At 29.6% G+C, this 20,622-nt stretch overlaps 11 protein-coding genes across 11 annotated transcripts in view; 5 read left to right on the forward strand and 6 right to left on the reverse strand.

Annotated features, from left to right (window-relative positions):
• Positions 1-219: 219 nt before the first annotated feature.
• On the reverse strand, positions 220-969 carry NAEGRDRAFT_73423 (uncharacterized protein; the record flags this gene model as incomplete). The annotated part of the gene is made up of 1 exon (XM_002671414.1): positions 220-969. One exon carries the CDS (start codon positions 967-969, stop codon positions 220-222), a length of 750 nt encoding a protein of 249 aa, XP_002671460.1.
• Positions 970-1,497: 528 nt separating this feature from the next.
• NAEGRDRAFT_73424 (uncharacterized protein) lies at positions 1,498-1,842 on the reverse strand (the record flags this gene model as incomplete). The annotated part of the gene is made up of 1 exon (XM_002671415.1): positions 1,498-1,842. One exon carries the CDS (start codon positions 1,840-1,842, stop codon positions 1,498-1,500), a length of 345 nt encoding a protein of 114 aa, XP_002671461.1.
• Positions 1,843-2,096: 254 nt separating this feature from the next.
• On the reverse strand, positions 2,097-2,807 carry NAEGRDRAFT_73425 (uncharacterized protein; the record flags this gene model as incomplete). Its single annotated transcript, XM_002671416.1, has 1 exon — positions 2,097-2,807. The coding sequence occupies one exon, from the start codon at positions 2,805-2,807 to the stop codon at positions 2,097-2,099; it is 711 nt and encodes a 236-aa protein (XP_002671462.1).
• A 157-nt stretch (positions 2,808-2,964) lies between these two features.
• NAEGRDRAFT_52842 (uncharacterized protein) lies at positions 2,965-4,200 on the reverse strand (the record flags this gene model as incomplete). Its single annotated transcript, XM_002671417.1, has 1 exon — positions 2,965-4,200. The coding sequence occupies one exon, from the start codon at positions 4,198-4,200 to the stop codon at positions 2,965-2,967; it is 1,236 nt and encodes a 411-aa protein (XP_002671463.1).
• A 632-nt stretch (positions 4,201-4,832) lies between these two features.
• NAEGRDRAFT_73427 (uncharacterized protein) lies at positions 4,833-6,395 on the forward strand (the record flags this gene model as incomplete). The annotated part of the gene is made up of 2 exons (XM_002671343.1): positions 4,833-5,093; positions 5,358-6,395. 2 exons carry the CDS (start codon positions 4,833-4,835, stop codon positions 6,393-6,395), a joined length of 1,299 nt encoding a protein of 432 aa, XP_002671389.1.
• A 182-nt stretch (positions 6,396-6,577) lies between these two features.
• NAEGRDRAFT_73428 (uncharacterized protein) lies at positions 6,578-8,245 on the forward strand (the record flags this gene model as incomplete). Its single annotated transcript, XM_002671344.1, has 1 exon — positions 6,578-8,245. One exon carries the CDS (start codon positions 6,578-6,580, stop codon positions 8,243-8,245), a length of 1,668 nt encoding a protein of 555 aa, XP_002671390.1.
• A 100-nt stretch (positions 8,246-8,345) lies between these two features.
• NAEGRDRAFT_73429 (kinesin-14) lies at positions 8,346-10,517 on the forward strand (the record flags this gene model as incomplete). Its single annotated transcript, XM_002671345.1, has 1 exon — positions 8,346-10,517. One exon carries the CDS (start codon positions 8,346-8,348, stop codon positions 10,515-10,517), a length of 2,172 nt encoding a protein of 723 aa, XP_002671391.1.
• Positions 10,518-10,675: 158 nt separating this feature from the next.
• On the reverse strand, positions 10,676-11,349 carry NAEGRDRAFT_73430 (uncharacterized protein; the record flags this gene model as incomplete). Its single annotated transcript, XM_002671418.1, has 3 exons — positions 10,676-10,871; positions 10,916-11,118; positions 11,161-11,349. 3 exons carry the CDS (start codon positions 11,347-11,349, stop codon positions 10,676-10,678), a joined length of 588 nt encoding a protein of 195 aa, XP_002671464.1.
• A 1,003-nt stretch (positions 11,350-12,352) lies between these two features.
• NAEGRDRAFT_81492 (uncharacterized protein) lies at positions 12,353-13,041 on the forward strand. Its single transcript, XM_002671346.1, has one exon. It carries the CDS (start codon positions 12,406-12,408, stop codon positions 13,006-13,008), a length of 603 nt encoding a protein of 200 aa, XP_002671392.1. The 5' UTR covers positions 12,353-12,405; the 3' UTR covers positions 13,009-13,041.
• Positions 13,042-13,317: 276 nt separating this feature from the next.
• Positions 13,318-17,660, forward strand: NAEGRDRAFT_83286 (uncharacterized protein; the record flags this gene model as incomplete). The annotated part of the gene is made up of 3 exons (XM_002671347.1): positions 13,318-14,044; positions 14,094-14,601; positions 17,605-17,660. Exons 1-3 carry the CDS (start codon positions 13,610-13,612, stop codon positions 17,658-17,660), a joined length of 999 nt encoding a protein of 332 aa, XP_002671393.1. The 5' UTR covers positions 13,318-13,609.
• Positions 17,661-19,115: 1,455 nt separating this feature from the next.
• The window catches only part of NAEGRDRAFT_81494 (uncharacterized protein), a 2,033-nt gene continuing 526 nt past the window's right edge, over positions 19,116-20,622 (reverse strand). The window contains exons 3-4 of the mRNA XM_002671419.1: positions 20,171-20,551; positions 19,116-20,127 (exon numbers count right to left, since the gene is read on the reverse strand). Of these exons, the coding sequence (XP_002671465.1) occupies positions 19,211-20,127; positions 20,171-20,551 (1,298 nt within the window). The 3' untranslated portion in view covers positions 19,116-19,210. The remainder of the gene's footprint in view (positions 20,128-20,170; positions 20,552-20,622) is intronic.

A 20,622-nucleotide genomic window follows, 5' to 3' on the forward strand; every position in this document is an offset into this window, starting at 1 on the left:
AAATATTTTCCTTTTTAATAAATTTAAATAAAAATTATCTGCTTTAATTTTTTTCATATTCATTTCTTGAATTAATTTTTCCTTTTCCAATTGTTTTAATTTTAATAATTCTTTTTCTTTTCTTTTTTCTTCAATTATTTGTTTTTTCCTTTCTTGTTCTTCTTCTTGTTTTTTCTTTTCTTCTTCCAATTTTAATTTCTAATTTTGTTTTAAATTAAATTAAATAATAAAACAACTTACTTCTTTTTCTTCTTCTTGTAATTTATATTTATCTTGTAATTGTTTCCAACGTTCTTTTCTTTCATTAACTCTTTCTTCCATTGCTTTAAGAAATTGTGGTGTTTGTTGATTTGTTGTTGGTTGTTTTTTTAAATTAATTATATTCGTTGCTGTTGCTGTTGCTGTTGATTTTTCATTATTAGTATTATTACTACTATTTGTATTACTAATATTAGTAGAATTATTAGATATCTGATTAGAATCATTAATTAAAGAAGTATTTGGTGTAATAATATCACTATGATTACTTATAGTAGAGAGACTACTATTACTATTATTAATTATTATATTATTGATAGATGAATGAGTTTCATTATTTAATTCTATTACTTGTTCATTATTGGAAGGAATTAAATCTTTTTCATTACTTGTATTACTTTCATTAATATTTGAATTATTATTACTAGTATTTGTAGTATTTGTAGTATTTGAAATATTTCTCTTTTTCTTATTTTCATCATTAATTTTAGAATTAATTATTTGACCTCCACCACTATTATTTTTAATTTTCCTTCTTGATGTATTAATAATTTCCTGAGGTGTGTTTGTTGTATTATTAAAATAATTACTACTATTACCACCAATAGTATTATTACTTGTATTATTTGTAGAGCTATTACTATTATTAGTAATATTATTAGAATTATTTGATTCATTTAAAGTTAATTTTTCAATAAAATTATTCATCATTTCTTTTCTCCTTAAATGTTGTTTTTCAATAATTTTTCTATCTCTTGATATTTTATATTGACATGTCCATTTAAGGAAATAATGTGATAATATTTTACTTCTATGCATTTGATCTGCTGCTTGAATTCTTTTCTTTTCTAATAAAATTGTTTTTTGTATTTTAATTTCTTCTTGTTTTTCTTTTGCTAATTTCCAATTTTGTAAAATTGATTTAAATGATTTTTTTTTAATTTTCCATTCATATAATGTCTATTTAAATATTTAAATATTAAATATTAAATTAAATATTTACCTTAACTTTTAAAATCATTTGAAATCTTTTTTGACATTTTCTAAACCAAATATTAAATATTTTACTTTTTAAAGTTAAATTATTTGTATTAATTAAATCACTTGTCATTCTATTTAACATTTCATTTCTTTCCTTTTCATGTTCTTTTAATATTTTTAATTGTTGTTGTTTTAATTTTTCCATTTCCTCTTTCCTTTTTAAAATTATTTAATTATTATTAAATATTATTCAAATACTTACATTTGCTGATTTTGTTTAATTGATTTTAATTCTTCCTTTTTAATTTGTTGAACTTGTTTTAATTTTGATTTTTCTTCTTCAATTTGTTTTTTAATTTTTAAAACTTCTTCTTCAGCTTTTCTCTTTTCATTTTCTGCAATAAATAATTCTTTTTGAGTTGTAACATAATTTGATGTTGATGGTTGTTGATTTGTTCCGATAGATGGTATTTCAACAATACGTTCTTTTTTAATTTTACTATTATTATTAGATGATGGATTTACAACAGTATTAGGTGTTGTTGAATTATTAGAATTATTTGTATAATTAGTTCCCAATAATTTAGTTTTAAAAATGTTCATTTGTTGATCTAATGAATTATTAATTAAATTTGTATTTAAAATTGAAGAAGGTACAATTGAGTTATCATTAAATTTAGGTTTTTCAATTGAATTCATTGTTGTCACTACTAAATGGTTTATATGAAAATAATGAATCTTTCTTTTCATCATTTGAAAATATTGATGATGTAAATTTAGATGAAGATGGTCCAATTATTTCATTTACAATATTATCATTATTATTACTCATATCATATTTATCAAAATTAAATAAATCACATTGATTCATCATGGTTGAGTTGATGTTGTTGATTATCGGAAGAGTTTAAATCATTTTTTACAAGTTGAATTTTACTTTCAAAAGTTGGTTCTAAAACATTTAAAACAACAACATTCTTTTTACGTTCCATTGAAAGTCTTAATTTCTCCCATCTTGTTAATTCAGATGGTCTTTTATCTTTAATTTTATCCATTAATGGTGTATTTAATAATTGATTAGCAGATACTTGATCATCCGATAGTGTTGATTCAATAATTGATTTTGTTGTTATTGGATTAGTACTTTTTAATAGTGGATTTTCATTCCTAATTGATGATGTTGTTCTTTTAATTGATGATGATGATAAATTATTACTACTCATATTAAGACTAGTATTTAATATTAAATTATCTTTAATTTGAAGATTATCTTGTTGTTCTCTTGTTGTCCATTTAGTTATTAGATTTTTAGCCTCCAATCTTAATCTTTCCTCACTTGAATTTACTTTTGTATTTACATTATTATTACCAATTCCTTTGATACTTAAATCGGAGGATGATCCTAATGTTGATGATGATGATGAAATTAAAAGTGGATGTTGTTGAGGTGTTGTACTTCTATTACCTCTCATATTTGATGATGTTGTTGTATTGTTGGTAGTTGTACTTGATTGGGCGGGAATTGCTTGCCTCCTTGTACTTCCACCACTGCTCTGAGGTCTTTTCATTAATTTTTATTCAACTTGTTTCGTCTATTTAAATACAATGAAACACATTACTTGTAATAATAATACCTTAATATTTTACACCATCATTGAACATCTCCAAATAATGACTCAACTAAGGTTACACTAACATATAAATTTAATTTTGGAATGTAAATATTTATTGTTGATATTGTAACATATCATCATCTGAATCATGATCATTTTGTTGATTCTTTTGATTTTCTAAATAAGCTTTACCTCCTTGAACAGCCAGAGATGAGGCTGCTTTTCCACCTTTAACAGCTCCCTTAGCAAGTGTCATGAATCCAGAAGCAACCTTTTTTTGAACCTCCTTATTGGTTGCTGCATTAGCAATTGCTGTTCCTGCTTTTTGTTGGAATTCCTTATTACCAACAGTTTTAGAAATGGCTGTACCAACTGTTTGTTGAACTTGTTCATTTTGAGCAAATCCTGAAACAAGTTTGTTGTCAGTATTCTTTGAAATCATATTACCAACTGATTTTTGATATTCTCTATTATTTGAAGCATTAGAAACTGCTGATCCAACTCTTTCTTGAACTTTTTCATTGTTTGCAAAATTGGCAACTCCTTGACCCACTTTTTCTTGAACTTGGTCATTATGAACTACTTTACCAACTCCACTATAAACCTTCTTTTCATTTTCTGTCAAGTCAGAGGTATCTTCTTTATAGGTTTTCTTTGGTAATGGTGGTGGAGCTCTTCCACTACCACTACTGCTATGACTGTTGTTACCACTATTGCTACTGCTACCACCAAGTGACAAGTTTGAAAAACTACTCAAAATACTGCCACTTCTTGATTGTTGTTGTGGTTGCTGTTGTGATACTACTGTATTACTATTATTATAATTATAATTGTTAACAACATTATTATTAACTGGAGGTGGAGGAAGTGATGATTGTGGTTTTGGAATGAAAGGAGGTGGAGTTGAAGATTTTTGAGTTTGTTGTTGTTGAAGAAGTGATTGTGGAAGTGGAGGTGGAACTTTCTTAAAAGAAGGAGGTGGTAATTGACCACTATTAACAACATTATTCACTGAAGAACGTTCTTCTGGATATTTCTTAAATATTTCTTCTAATATTTGTCTCTTTTCTTCTTGAACAGTTGGTAATTTCTGAGCATTATATTCATACTCTTTAGCATAATTTGGATCATTAAATTGTGCATGTTCTGATGGTAATCTATGACAAACCAATAATTCATAGGCTTGTAAATAAATATAGCAATTTTCATAATCATTAATTCTCTTATATTGACCTGCTTGTTTTAAATAGTTTGCTCCATCTTTAAAGTATTCGGATAATGATCTATTAGAATCAATTAATCCAATCTTTCTAGAAGCTGTTACATTTAATATATCTATTTTACCCATTTTGTGTTATTTAGTTATTATTTAATAGTAGTGATGATAATGTTATAATTGATGATCTGTTTTGATCTAATAAATTAAAATATTGTGATGATATTCTCTCTAGAGAGTAAAGAAGAATATTTTGGATATGTACAAAAATTAATTTGATATAATTAATAGTATAGGAAAAATGTTTGATCAGTAATTGAGTCAAACCTTGTGTATCACCAAGTTGTTGTTGTGTTGTTATTTATTTGAATGATGGAAGAACAGCGAACAAGTCGAGGCTAATTTTTTGTTGGAATGTTGGATGATACTTTGGAGTTTAAATAGAACTCTCATGAATTCGCTCAGCGAAAGATATTGTGTGTAACCCTTTTTTCAAAATTAATACATGATAAATTATCTTTCAACTAGGTTTACATGAACTTTAGTTTCAATATTGTAATATTTATTATTTTTTAATTTTATAAAATATTTAATGGTTCAATTTTGTAAACTCTCTTCCATTTTCTAAAATGAACTGTTATTATTGACCATGCAACTCAATTAATAGAAGAGATTAAACTTGAACAACAATTGGTCTTGAATATTAAATAATAATGTAATAATGTAAATACGTTTAAAAAATCTTTTTTTAAAATTTAAAAAAAATGCAAAGACTCGGAAAAACAACAAATATTCTCATCAACAGTATTGCTCGCGGATCTGCCAAGAGAGCCTTTTCTTCATCTAGTAAATTTTTCACTGCTACTAGTGAACCATGTGGATATCCTGGTGCTGTTAATGCTACATTGACTCATGATCTTAAATTCAGATCAAGTATGAATGAAGACGGTACACCATTCCCAATTTTCAACATCATGTCCAAGGATGGTGAAATTGTCAATGAAAAGGCTTTCAAGGAAATTGATGTAAGTTTTTTATTAGCCAAGCCTTTTTTAATTTTCATCATTTTTCCACAACAAATTAAATGTTGTTACTTCTTAATACGAATATATAATACTATATACCTGTTTGAATAATATTGTTATATATTCGGTACAAATTGCAATTTATACAATGTATTCTTCTCATCTTTATCTATTCATCACTACATTGTCATCAACATTATCATCAACATACGATTACATCATCATCATTGTACAATTTTCAATTTTCTCTTCTTTCAATAACAGTACACAAATGAAGATTTAGTTAACATGTACAAAACCATGATTCGTTTGGAAACTATGGATGATATTTTATATAATGCTCAACGTCAAGGACGTGTTAGTTTTTACATGACTAATTATGGTGAAGAAGCACTTCAAATTGGATCAGCAAGTGCACTCTCACGTGATGATACAATTTTTGCTCAATATCGTGAAGCAGGTGTTTTAATGCATCGTGGATTTACTCTTGATAATTTCCTTAATCAATGCTTCTCAACAATTGAAGATTTTGGAAAAGGTAGACAAATGCCAGTTCACTACGGATCAAAGGAATTGAATTTCCAAACAATTTCATCACCACTTGCCACACAAATTCCACAAGCTGCAGGTGCAGGTTATGTTTATAGAATTCAAGGAAAGGAAAATGTTTGTGTTTGTTACTTTGGTGAAGGTGCTGCTAGTGAAGGTGATTTCCATGCTGCTTTGAATTTTGCATCAACTTTGAATTGTCAAACAATTTTCATTTGTCGTAATAATGGTTATGCAATTTCAACTCCAACTCGTGATCAATATCATGGTGATGGTATTGTTGCTAGAGGTATTGGTTATGGTATTCCATCTATTCGTGTTGATGGTAATGATTTATTTGCTTCATACTTGGCAACAAAGAAGGCTCGTCAATTGAGTATAGAATCAAAGGGACCAGTTCTTATTGAATTTATGACTTATCGTGCTGGTCACCATTCTACTTCGGATGATGCTTCTCGTTATAGATCTAATGAAGAATTATCTAAATGGAGAAATGAACAAAATCCAATTATTCGTTTCCGTAAATATTTAGAAAAGAATCAATTGTGGAATGAAGAAATGGAAAAGACTGAACGTGATACTAATAGAAAGACTGTCTTGTCGTTGTTGGCAAAGGTTGAACATGCTCCAAAACCACATCTTGATGAATTAGTTTTGGATGTTTTCGATCAAGTTCCTCAACATTTACAACATCAAAGAGAATGGACTGAAAATATTGTTAAGAAATATCCAGAAGCTTTTGAAGGTCATTAAATTTGTAGTTGTTACACAAATAAAAAGGCGCCAATTTTGAAAAAATGTCATCAACAAATGTAACGGAAAAGCAACAAATTAAACAACCTAAATCATCATCACCACCACTACCTCCCTCATCATCCTCAACAATTCCCACGCCAATATCTTCAAATAAGCCAAAATTAAGGAAGAAATCTTCAATGAAAAACAATGATAACAAACCCGAACCTTATGATCCCTTCAATTTATTTGAATACGACAATAGAGCCATTGCACTACAAACACTTCAGAGAATTAATGATAATCTCCTCAACAATAATACATCTAACATTTCATCAGCACTCAATTATCAAGATATCAACAATGGAATATCCCCTAATTCATCTGTATCATCATTTCATAATAGTAGTAGTAGAAGGAGAGCATCTATTTCTTCATCATCACTTACACCAAGATCTTTATCAACTAGTAATAATAATAGGAAGAGTCCTCGTCAGCTAAGAGAAACAACACCATCTTCACAACAACCTTCAGCACCAGTGAAAAGAACTATTTCCAATCAATCATCACCATCCAAGTTTTCATCAGTGAGTGGATCTTCAACAACTCCTCGACATAATGTGTTTAATAGATCAAATTCTGATTCTCAAACAATTTCAAATCATAGACCTTCCAATTCAAAGAGAAGGGCATCTATTGGTGGTATGGGAACAAGTAATTGTCAACAACATGAAAATAATTGTATATGTAGTCATTGTGGACATGAAATGAAATTAAAAGAAGAAAAGAAACCTCTCATCACACCAACAAATGAAATTTTCAAAGCCTTAACAGAAATTGAATATGAACAGGCGCTAAAACAAAGTATGAAAGGAATGGACAAGGTTAATTTAAATGATGAAGAACAATTGGATTTAGTTGCTGAAATATTATCTGAAACTTTATTAAAGAATGATGGATTAAGTTTATCCTCGAAAAGAAAACAAAAACTAAAGAAAGCAACTCACTTTTCACAAACTGAAACTTATTTTGAGAATAGAATTGATAATAGACCTTCACAAACAATAGAGAAACAATTTGATTTTACTAATTGTGAATCAACTAACAAGACAAATGTCGAAACAAATCAGCAATTAGTTAATTCTAATATTGTTAATAATAATAATAGAAATGCACCAATTAAGAAAAAACCAAATATTCAAATATTTAGAAATATTGAGGAAAAGAATATTTCACCTCTTGATGAGGAATGTAAATTAATTTCAGAACCATTTATTACAATTCAAAATAATCGAATGAATTTCTATCCAAACGAACCAACAAGAATAGCACCTGTGAGTAGGAAGAAGGATTCACGCAATATTCCATCAAGCAAACAACCAATTTATAATGAACAAAAGGTTCAATCAAGAAAATCATCACCTCAACAAACTTCATCAGTAACTGAAAACAACAATGAAACTCAAACTAATGCATACATTGAGTATGATACTAATGAAGATCAACCTGATAGTATTAATACTGATACTACTAGTGATGATGATAACATGGTGTATAGAGATAAATGTCTGAACACTGATGATTGTTTAATTATGAATGAAGAAATAAGGAATGAACTTTATGAAAATGCTAAACGAAAAGGACAAGATGAAATAGTTAGAATGTATATTAATTCTAAATTGAAAGAGAGATTAACAAAGCAAAGTAAGAGAAGTGATAGAAAATCATCTCTTTCATTCTTATTTCCTGGTCTTTACAAGAAAATTCAAACAGATTTGAAATTAAAAAGATTAGAAAGTACAGACCCATACAAAAAACCAATGAATAATATAATTCAAGAAATGAAATCTCTCGTTGAAAGATGTTGAAATTATAACTACTTGAATTCTTTGTAACTTATCGTAAATTACCTTTGTTATTTAAGCGCCATTTTTAAATTCATAAACGTTAAAAGCCTTTTAAAAAAAAATGAGTCTACAAGACTCTCCGTCATCATCAGCCTTAATTCAAGATGAAATGCTTCATCACTCTCCAAATGATACTCATGAATTTTTAGTGAGGAAAACAACAAATTATGATTGTGATGTTAGTTATGATATTAGTAGATCCGGACTATATTCTTCATTCTCTAGTAGTAGTATTTGTAGTAATATTCTTGATGAATCCAATACAATGCTTGTTTTTCCATCTCCCATTGAAAAGACATCAATTAATCATCAAACTAATCAAGAAATATCCCCTCCAGGAGGTAGAACTGTTGTTGATGGAAATAATAGTGGAGATGATAGTTTAATGTTAGGTTTGCCTTCTCCAATAGATTCTTCTTGTTATCAAACACCTGTTCAGCAAAGTACAGCCTATAAGAAGAGAATGATATTTAGTGATTATTCATCTATTGGACCATGTTCAGTAAAATCAGATTGGAGTGATGTTCCATTAAGTGAATTGAGTAATATCCAAACACCACTCAAAAGAAATGTATATATAACTGATTCAACTCCAAGAAATGTAGTTAATGCTCTTGTATTGAATAAGGGATTCTTATCAAGCGATTCTAAGAGAAAGAGTTTAAAGGTTAAAAAATTAAATGTTTCAGGTTCTCCTCAAAGAATATTTGATGATTTGGAATTGTCAAATATTATTGAAGAAAAGGAAAATTCTAATCCACAATTTCAACAACAATCACTTCAACTCAATAATAGTAATTGCTCAACTATTCATAATGGACAAGCATCTAAGAATTCATCCTCAATATTTTCCTCACTTAAAGATTTAAAGTATTACAATGAGTCGTCTGGTATTTTAGATTCACCTCCTGAATATAGTTTATGTAGTTGCTGCAAGAGTAAAGATAGAGAAATTGAAGAATTGAAAAGAAGATTATTTGAACAAGAAGAAAAGTTTAATGATTTATTGAAAGAACATCAAAAATATTTAACTCTAGATAGATGTGATACATTATCGGATACTTCAACTTTGTCAACTGGTTCAAATCAATCGGATACTTCAACTAGGAAAACACTAAGAAATGTAATTTCATTTGAAAATTCAAAATTTATCAAATTGTACTGCCGAGTTAGAAATTATACACAAGATGAATTAGAAAATGTACAGAAAAATCAAACCAATCTAAGTTCCTTAATAACACATTCAGAAGCAAATTTGTCATTTGAGTCATCAAGTCAAATGTTGGAAGGACAAATTCAAGATGAAAGTAATTCAGTGGTTGCAACAGACGAAACAAGAATCACTATAAGAAAGTACTTAAAGAATTCAGTATCTGGAATGGGAAGTAAAATGTCAAAATATGAATTTCATTTTGACAAAGTATTTGGATATAATACAGATAATGATGAAGTTACAGATTCATTAAGTAATTTCATTGACAGAGTTGTCTATGATGAACCTCAACAAAGATTGACAGTTCTTGCGTATGGTGCAACTGGTAGTGGTAAAACATATACTATTAATGCTGTAATGAATTATGTGCAGAATATGTTGTTTAGCCCTGAAAAGAGTAGAATAGTTAGAGGTGTTTATTTCAATTGTTTTGAAATTTATAATGAACAAACTCAATTATTAATTAGCAAAGATGTTGATGAATTTATAAGAGTGGATTCAGTTCAAGATTTAGAAAGATTAATTATTAAATCCCAGAATAAGAGAAAATGTGCTGAAACTGAATATAACAAGAAAAGTTCTAGAAGTCATTGCATTTATAGATTCAAAGTTTGTTTTGATCAACAAGATGATCAATACTACAATGTTTTGAATGTGATAGATTTGGCTGGAAGTGAGAAGTTATCAAGTGATGAATTTATTCAAAATCAAACAAAAGATACTTCAGATTTTAGAGATTTGAAAAAGATGAGAAATTCAGAGACTGTCAATATTAACAAATCACTTTCAGTGCTAAGCCAAGTAATTAAGGGACTTGCTCAAGGATCTAAATTCATTAATTATAGAGACTCTGTTCTGACAAAGATTTTAAAGAATGATTTATCTCAAGTTGCTTTGATTGTGAATATTAAACCTCCAACTCAATCCAAAGACAAGATTGAAATTGAAAAGATTGTAAATTCATTAACCTTTGCAAAGAAAGCAAATGCTTTTGAGATTACAAAATCCAATGTAAAATAATAATTTTATGGAGCAATTGTCATTAATAAAAGTAAAATGATGCAAGTTGCAATTACAAAAGCTAAAATAATCATATCCCTTCTATTCTTTTGTTGAATTCTATTCAAAAGTCCATCAATAACAGGAAATCTTCCTAAAAAAATAATTACAATAATTTGTCAAATTAAAATTGACTTACCTTTCATATTATTAAGAACTCTATCAAAATTTCTAAATATTTCCATTTGTTCTTCTAGAGCTGCTTTGGAAGTGTGACCTTGTGTAATTAAATTTTGCATTCTTATATTGGTATCTCTTAATCTTTGAATTTCAGATTCACGTGATGATCCTAACAACGAATCATTTTCATTATTTCTATTCGAATTATTTAAATAATAAATAAAATCTATTAAACATACACATCCTCTTCATCAGAAATATACAATAAATCATTCCTATTTTTCTTATTTGCTAATCTTTGTCTTCTCGATTTAAATTCTTGTTTAATTCTATTAAAAAATGTTTCATGTTGTTCATATTGATACACAATTGATGATGATAATATTGAATGATTATTTTCATCTTTAATAAATTCCTTCATCCTATCATTTACTTCTCGTAACTATTAAAATAATTAATAATCACATCATGATGATCATCATACCTCTTTTAATAAATGGTCAATTTCCTCCGTTATTGCTTCAAACAACTGTTCCGATGTTGATATATTGTTAGATACTATTGGTTCTTGGAATAATTCATCCTCTATCTTGGTTGCTAAATTTTGGTAAGTGATTAACTTTTGTTCAATTTTATTTTCAAGTTGTGTAGCTTGTTTGAGCAGTTGATTCATTTTTTTAATATTAAAAATAAATTTGATGACCTATAATGCTCGTCATCACACTCTGCTTCTTTAAATTTCACCATCGTTTGTTACTACTATTGAATCTTTTTAAATCTATTTAAATCTCAAAACTTATTTCCTTATTATATTGAATGAAATGATTTAAATGGCTACTTTTCATTAACAACTAGTCCAACAATTGTCTTCACACTTTCATCATTCAATCTTCCAAGTTTTGGTTGATCTTCAATGTTGTTTGATTGGTCTGAGTGATCTGAATGATGAAATAAAAGTGGTTTGTAAAAAGTATAGTTGGTAAGATGAAATGATTTCCAATTAGGAGAAGTTTGATAATAGTAAAATCTCAAGTTATTAAAAACCATATCTTTTTTGTAGGCTGAACTAAACTCTTTTAAACAATTAATTCTAACATAATTCTGTGATTCATTTTCATAATTTGGATTTTCCATTAATTGATATTTAGATAATAATGTAATAAATGTTCCATTTTGTGCTTTGTATTTAATTGTTACATGGGAACAATAGAAATTTCGAAATATTATAAATCCAATCTTATTAATTCATCAATAAAAACAATTCCGAACCAAACATACTTGAGTGGGTTTTTCAAATTTTACATCTTGATATATTAAACAAGGTCTCTTTGATTGTTCCTTAACAATGTCCAGTAATTTAAAATCACACAAAACAGGTGTGTTCATCTTTTTGTATTTTTTATTTAAAAAAATGTAATTAAATTGGCGCCAAACTAATTTTACACACTTGTAATGAATATTTTCTAATTCCACCTTATAGGAGGAAGATATCTTATTGCAAAGTGAATGACCAACATTAATAACAATATTTGCACTCTTTAAAAACATTTAATGAGAACACACATTATTGTAAAAGTTCAAAAGCAAGCTATTATTGGAACAGTAGGAACCTGCAGCAGAGAACCACATTGGAAATTTATTATTAAAAAAAATATTGATCATCATCAACCCTTTAAAAAAATTACACGTGATTGATCATCATTAAAACTTTCCAACAATTGTACAGAAAATGACTGATAAACGTATTGTAGAAATTATTAACACCAAACAATTCGGTACACTTCTTTATGAATGCGAATCACATGAAGTTGAAGTTTTGGCCGGACAAAAACAATCAGCATCAACTCTCTTCTATGGTTCCTTCCTCTTGGGCTATCTTATCAATGATGACTTGAATAATTGTAGATTCCTTTGGAAGAGAATGCCAAATGATGCTAAAAAAGATGATGATCTTAAAGGAATATGGGAGGTTGCCAAACAATTATGGAATAGAAACTATGAAGGAGCCTACCAAGCAATTTCTCAATTGAGCCCTGCATCTCCACAATTGAAGGAACTTATCAATTATTTTGTCGATCAATTACGTCAAAGAACATTGTTACTCATTTCAAAGGCTTATGCTAATATTAACACTAATGATTTGATGAAATGTTTAGGTATCAATGATGTGAATGTTTTGAATCAAATTGTTTCACCATTGAATTGGACTTTTGATAGTGCTACTAATGTATACATTCCACAAGTAATTACTGTTAAACCACCAGAAATGCCTGTTGGTCTCGATGCTATCAAGGGTATGACTCAAAAGGCTGTCTTTTTGGAATTGGACTAAATACTTTCTATTAAAAATCATTGTACTATTAAATGTTATTGTTGCTTCCAACATTTTGAGAAGATGAACTTTGATGAAATTAGTCTACACTCTATTAAATCAATGTCTCATTATGAATTCAAATGAATAGTGTAATGAGTATTAGACTTTAAATGATACATTTAATTGTTATGCTTTACACGTGCACAAACAAGTCTAAAAAATCACCCATTCTCCTTTGTTTGGTTCCAAAGTAGACGTTCGTACCAGAATATTTTTCATCGGTGCGAATCCATCAAAAGCCTTGGGAACGACAACAACAAAAAATACACCACACTGAACAACTCCGCCATCCACTTGTCAACAACAAACCACCACCCAACAACCCAACAAATATTGTTGAACGTTGAATTGATAATAGTCTAAATTGTCTTTGGCAATACGCAAACAGTTGTTGTCCCAAAATCATCAACAAGAGTAACAATTACCAAGTCTTCAACGAACTAAACAATAACTATCTCCAAAGCTTTTATTATACAAAATTTAATTGCTTTTAATAACTAATTATCCACCATCATACAACTATTATTTATTATTTAAAAACGATCATCACTAAAACAAAATGAATAACAACAATCCACAATCAAGACCTCCAATGTTGAACGTATCAACGGTCGTTAAATCAAAATGGAAAATTCAAGGAAAGTTAGGTCAAGGTGCATTCGGAGAAACCTATGCTGCTGTCGATCTTCATAGTGGCGAGGATGTTGCCATTAAAGTAGAAAAACTAGATAACAAGAAGATCGTACTTAAATTAGAAGTTATCGCTTTGAAGAAAGTTCAAGCTTGTCCATATGTTGTAAGATACATTCACAGTGGAAGACAAGACGATTACAATTTTCTTGTCATGGAAAGACTGGGAGAAAGTTTAGCTGATTTACGTAAACGAACACCTCGTGGAGCTTTCTCAATGAGTACAACATTGAGATTAGGTATTCAAATGATTGAAAGTTTAGAAGGTGTACACAAATTAGGTTATATTCATCGTGATGTGAAGGTATGTTAATATTATTGTTATTGTTTATTATAATTTTTTCATTATTTAGCCATCTAACTTTGTAATGGGAAGATCGAAACCTAAAAGAGGAAGAACCTATCTCATCGATTTTGGTCTAGCTCGTAAATATAAATTACCAAGTGGTGAAATTAGACCACCACGTAGAAATGCTGGATTTAGAGGTACAGCTCGTTATGCATCTATAAATTCCCATCATTCTAAAGAATTGGGAAGACGAGATGATTTGTGGTCTGTTTTTTATGTGTTGGTAGAATTTGCTTTAGGTTCCCTTCCATGGAGAAAGATCAAAGACAAAGAACATATTGGTGAACTGAAAGAACGGTTCACAAATGCAGAATTGGTTAAAGATTTACCAAATGAATATCAATTATTTATGGAACATTTACAAAAATTAGGATATGCTGATGAACCTGATTATGATTTTTTGAAGTCATTACTTCTCCAAGTATATAGCAGAGATGGTTATTCACATGATGAACCATTCGATTGGCAAAGAAGAGACAAACAATCAATACCACCACATATTGATCTCACTAGTATTGTTGATGATCAACCTGTTGTTTCTGCCACTGAAAACTTCCCTCAAAAGTTTGTCAATGGACAAAAGAGTGAAGATAAACCACCAAAGAATAATGTTGATTCTGAAAAGTCAAGCAAAGGATGTAAATGCGTGATTTTGTAGATGGACAATATATAGCTCAATACCTTTTTATTATTGAGGCATTGTATTTCTATTTGCACCAAAATAGTGATCTTAGTCGAGTTTTTAATCTCTGAAATGTAAATGAATAAACCAATTATTTGATTCTTTTGGCGCCAAATCATTTACTAGTATTTGAAAGTAATAACTACTCATAAAAAAATGATGTACAAACAGCAAGTGGATAAGGAGGACGTAGAAAAATTAGCTCTCAATATTGAACAAGTTCAAAATCCAGGAGAAACACCATTCTATGTTATTAAGAGTCTCGGAAAAACAAATTTTCTTATAAAACACAAAGGATCAAAATATAAAGTTGCAATAGGAGAAAGGAATGAATGTTCTTGTTCATTGAAACGTTCCGTAAATTGTGTTCATATTTTATTTGTTTTATTGAAGATTTATGGCTTGGAAACCGATTCGGCACTTCTTAAGAAGGTTGCATTCAATGAATATGAACTTCAAAATATTCTTCAAGGAAAAAAGTGTTATTATGAAAAAAAGAAACATTTATTTACAAAGGATCATCAAACACAGTCTTCATCTGGTTCTGAAGAGAGTTCGAAAAAAAGAGGTCCAAGACAAATTGAGGAAGGTGATTGTTGTCCAATTTGTATGGATGAAATTTCAGAAAAAGACATTGATGTCAGTTTAGTGTGTTGTAGATATTCATGTGGTAATTATATTCATGCAAATTGTTTAAGGGAATACTTTGCAAATTCATATCAGAAACATAGATCTTGTCCTTTTTGCAGATTTGATTGGAAAAATGATCTTGACAATCAAATACTTGATTTAAAAAATAAGAAAATGAAAAAGAAGGAGGAAAATACTGTCACTTCATTTAATTGTGCTGAATGTCAATCTCAATTAGAAAGTAAGAAGAAAATATTTGTTTGCCATTTTTGTTACAAATGCAGAAACTCAGTGGTACCATTTTGTAATAACTGTTATCGTAGTAAGGATGTGCACATTCAACACAAAGGAAAATATTATGTTGTTAGAATTGGAAATTCAAAGAAAATTGATCATGAAATTCTCAAGGAGGAAGAAATAACAGATAGGCAGAAAGATATTATGCCATTTGCTAATTCTAATGAAGGTGTTGGGAACACATCACCAATAACTTGTCAAATTCATTCATTTCCCAATTTAATGTCCTTACCAAAGCAGTTGACTTTTCCAAATCCTCAATCAATTCAACCACCACAATTCACACCATCCCATCAACAAAATCAACCTAGTAGACTTTCCAAACCAATGTCAAGTAATTTATCTTTTAAAAACAAGGACAAACATTCAAACAGTTCAGAAGATTTAGATTCCCTATTATCAATTATTGGAAACACGTATGTTGATCAACCAAAATCACCAAGAAAACAATACAATTCCAGTCTTAAAAGAGGATTTACATTCACTCAACAAAGTAAGAGAACAGAGACTTTGAATCATACCAATAATTTAGACTCACTCTTGACCATAACGAATCATCATCCTTCAATATTTATTCCAAATTCTTCACCCAAAAGAAAGTAATAATAAAATTAACAAAATGAAAATGTGCGCCAAAAATCTAACCTCCTCTAACTACTCATCAAAAATTGTAGTCAAAAATAGGTTGTATGAGCGCCAACAAAAACCAACCATAAAAAATGAGTCGACCATTAATGAGCAGAGGTCTTTTTACTGGTGCCAATCCAGGTAACACAACAGCTGTGCCAGGAACAGGTACAAGGAGAGGAACAGGAACAGCAACAAGAGCTGGTATGCAAACAGGAGGTGTTGGCATTGGCCTTAGTACTGATATTACTGTTGAGGATAGACCAGTTACCAGAGAAGGAATGTTTGGTATGAAAGCCCCTTTAACAAATCAAAAAAGACAAGTTCAATCATCATCATATTTTCTCGGAGAATTACATGCAAAGATTTCATCATTGACTGAAGAATTGGAACGTTTAAGGAATGAAGGAAGAAAACTTCAACAGGATCGTGTTCAATCTGAAGCTTTAGTAAAAAAAGAAGCAGATTTAAAGGATGAAATTGTTCAATTAACAAGTAGAGCTAGGGATTTGAATGCAAGTGTCGAAAAACTTCAACAATTCGACGCTATCAATGCTCAAGATAGAGAGCCATTGGAAAAATTAAAGGCTCAATATGAAAAGTTTAAAGCAGAGAATGAAAAACTTAAAGAAACAAACAATGAAATTTTCAGAAAGAGAAATGCGAGTGATGAAATGATTAGAGATATTGAACAAAAGATACAAGACTATCACGATGATCTTCAAGATAAATTAAATGTGGATCTTTCAAAGAGGAATATTTACTTCTCTCTTAAAGATGAAAAAGCAGAATTGGAAGAAGTTTATAGAGAAATGGAACATCAAATGCAAGAATTGAATGATTACTTGCAAGGAGATGGTGGTGCTGTATTATCGAATGATCCTCAAAAGCAAAAATACTATGAAAAGCTGCAAGAAAAGAGAGCTCTAGAAAAGAGAAAACAAGATGTACAAAATAAGCTTAGTGGTGGCACTGTTACAGACGAAGAAAAGAACCATTTAATGCTCCAAATGAAAAATGATAAGCAAGATGCTGCTCGTCTCCAAGAAGCAATCAAACAATGTAAAAATCTGGTAACTTCTGAAAAGGAAAAAATGAAGGTACTTTCTGATCAATTGGATTCACATAGAGGAGATAAGTCAAAGAGTTACTCTGAATTGAAGAATAAGGATACAGTACTGACTAAGTATATGGCTAACTTTGATACTGACAAGAATAAGGAATTGAAGGAATTAGCTGACCATCAAGAAATCATTGTAAAATTATTAGATCACATTAGTAATAACATGGGAGATCAAGAAAATATGCCAACTCAAACAAAACTTGAAGAAATGAAAGACGATTTGGCTTTCAAACAGGACCAAAGAAATATTTCGTTATCTACACTTGAAAGATTGAGACAAGATTTGAAACAAAGAAAGGAAGAAATGGATAAGGTTAATAATTTGGAAGTCAAGATTGTTCAAGATATGAAACGATTAGATGAATCGATGAGAGACATGAAAAATTCTCTTGATACATACAGTAATATTGATTTGTTAAAGAGGCAATACGAAAAGCAAAAATCTGATTTAGTGGAGAAGAGAGAACAATTGAAATTATTGAAAGAAAATCTGAAAACGGAAATGCACTTGCTCAGCAGATATAATACTACTTTGGATAGAAAAGTTAAATCCAATGATTTATATACTATTCTCAATGATTTAGAACAAAAGATTAGAGTGTATGAACAAAACAATTTCCTTCTCAATGATTATATTACTCAAAAGGGTGCTGAATCTGATTATTCAATGGTTAAGTATAATACAATGAAACTTGTAAATGAAGCATGTGAATCAGTCAAGGAAGCAGCTGCCAATAATGTTTTCTAAGACTTAACAGCAATAAACAAAAATTCTGTAAACAACCATTTTCCAGAATGAACTTCAAATAATTATTTTACCTGTTATCCAATTCAGAATTGACTTGTAATTCGTCAGCTAACAACAATTTATTAATAGAATTTAACTTTAAAAAAATGATAAACAAGAGACAGGCATCTACATCACAACAATTTAGACAACAAAAAGACTTGGAAGAGGATACTGAAACTAGAGTACGCAACAAGATCAAGACAATCATGAAATCGGACAAGAGGAAGGTTGATCATAAACCAACAAAAATTCATAAAGATAAATTATTAAAATGTTATTCAGCATTTAAACAAGTAATGCAAGAGTCACACATTGAACATTTCCTTTCTCTTGGTAATCATGAACCAAAAGAGAATCTTATTAGATTTTCAACTAGTGAATTAGAATATATTGAACATTTACATATTTATGATTTTGATGGTACACTTTTTGAAACATTATTACCTGAAGAAGGAATGGAATTATATAGAAAAGTAACAGGAAAATCTTGGCCTCATGGAATGAGTTGGTGGTCAAGAAAGGAATCAGTTTCAACATTTACATATGTAAAAGATAAAAATGATGAACATTTAGTTAAAGAAGGTGAAGCATATCCACACTATATTCAAGCTAAAAAATCACAAAAGAAATCAGATTTAATAGTTATGATGACTGGTAGAAAGAGTGTAATGAAAAGAGAAATAACTGAATTTTTAAAACATAGATTGACTGACAAGCTGATGCCTGAAGTTTTATGTTTCAAGCCAGATGAATTTGGTAGCTCAAATACTATTGGATTCAAAGTTAGACAGATATATTCTTTCTGTAATTCTTTACCAAATTTAAAACAAGTTACAATGTGGGAAGATAGAGTTGAACATGCAAACAGATTCCAAAAATTAGAAATCAAAAACTTTACTTTAAATAACCCTATTTCAATAACTGTACAATTGGTTGGAAAGGAAAAAGATGAAGCAATGGTTGAATAAATAATTATTGTCTAACTACAATTGGAACATATGATGGATTCCACATTCTAGATCCAACATATTCGTCCATTTCAATATTTGAGTCAATGAAACTCTTTGACTTATTAGCCAACTTTGGAGCATTTCCTTCAGCATATGCTTGTCTGATAACACCAATAGCAACTTTCTTACTGACCTCTCTGATATCTTCAACTTTTGGATAAACTTCCTTTCTTAAAATTGCTTCATCTGAAACAGTAGCAGCAAGAGCCTTAGAGGCAGCATAAAGCATATTATCAGTAATTGTGTTACATCCAGATATCTGACTCATCAGACCAAGAGCAGGGAAGATAAACATGTTATTTGCTTGTGGAGGTCTAATAACTTGTCCATTTGGTAAAGTTACTAAATCAAATGGTGAACCACTGGCAAATACACCCTTTCCTTCAGTACATTTAAAGACAAGTTCAGCACTTGCTTCAGATTTGCTTGTTGGATTTGAAAGTGGGAAAATAATAGGTTCCTTTCCTCTTTGCTTACATTGATTACTCATTTCTTTAAGAATATCTTCAGTGAAAAGTCCACCAATACCTGAAAGACCAAGAAGAATATCAGGTTTAACAGTTCTAATTGTTTCAAGAATTGATAATCCTTCTGGTAAATCATCTCTAACTTCAGCATAGTATCTTTGTGATGAAGTGAAATGAATTCCCTTTTCATCACCTTCTTCAATTCTACGAGAGGTTAATAAACCATCCTTATCTACAATATAAAAGTTTTTACGTGCTTCTTCGTCATCTAAACCTTCACGAACCATAGCTTCTTTCAAACTATTAGTAACTCCCAAACCTGCACTACCAGAACCAACAATCATAATCTTTTGATCCTTAATATCTTCAAACTTTTGTCCAATAGCTCTCAAACTGTTAAGAATACCAGAAACTTTGAAATATTTCAGTATTTTTCAATATTTTTCAAAACTTACCAATAACTGAACCAGTTCCTTGAATATCATCGTTGAATGAAAGATACTTGTTTCTATACTTCTTCAAAACAACTTCTGCCTTATCACTTGTAAAATCTTCGAATTGAATTAAAACATTTGGCCATCTTGTTGTAATTGCTTCCATAAATTCATCAACAACATCAAAATATTCTTGTCCAGTCAATCTCTTTTTCTTAATACCCAAATACAATGGATCATTTAACAACTTTTCATTATTTGTACCAACATCCAACATAACAGGAAGAACTCTACCTGGATTAATACCACCTGCAGCAACGTACAAAGCAAGTTTACCAATTGGAATACCATCACCATTTGCACCAAGATCTCCGAGACCTAAAATTCTACCACCATCTGTCACTACAATGACGTCAACTTCATCAACAGGGTGATTATAAACCATAGCTTTCATTTCTCCACGATCTTCAGCA

This window comes from Naegleria gruberi (genome assembly GCF_000004985.1).
Source record: "Naegleria gruberi genomic scaffold NAEGRscaffold_61, whole genome shotgun sequence".
Taxonomy (NCBI): Eukaryota; Heterolobosea; class Eutetramitea; order Acrasida; family Naegleriidae; genus Naegleria; species Naegleria gruberi.

Bases quoted from the DNA above. Each gene is read 5' to 3' on its own strand.
- NAEGRDRAFT_81492 (XM_002671346.1), top strand. From the start codon at position 12,406: ATGACTGATAAACGTATTGTAGAAATTATTAACACCAAACAATTCGGT.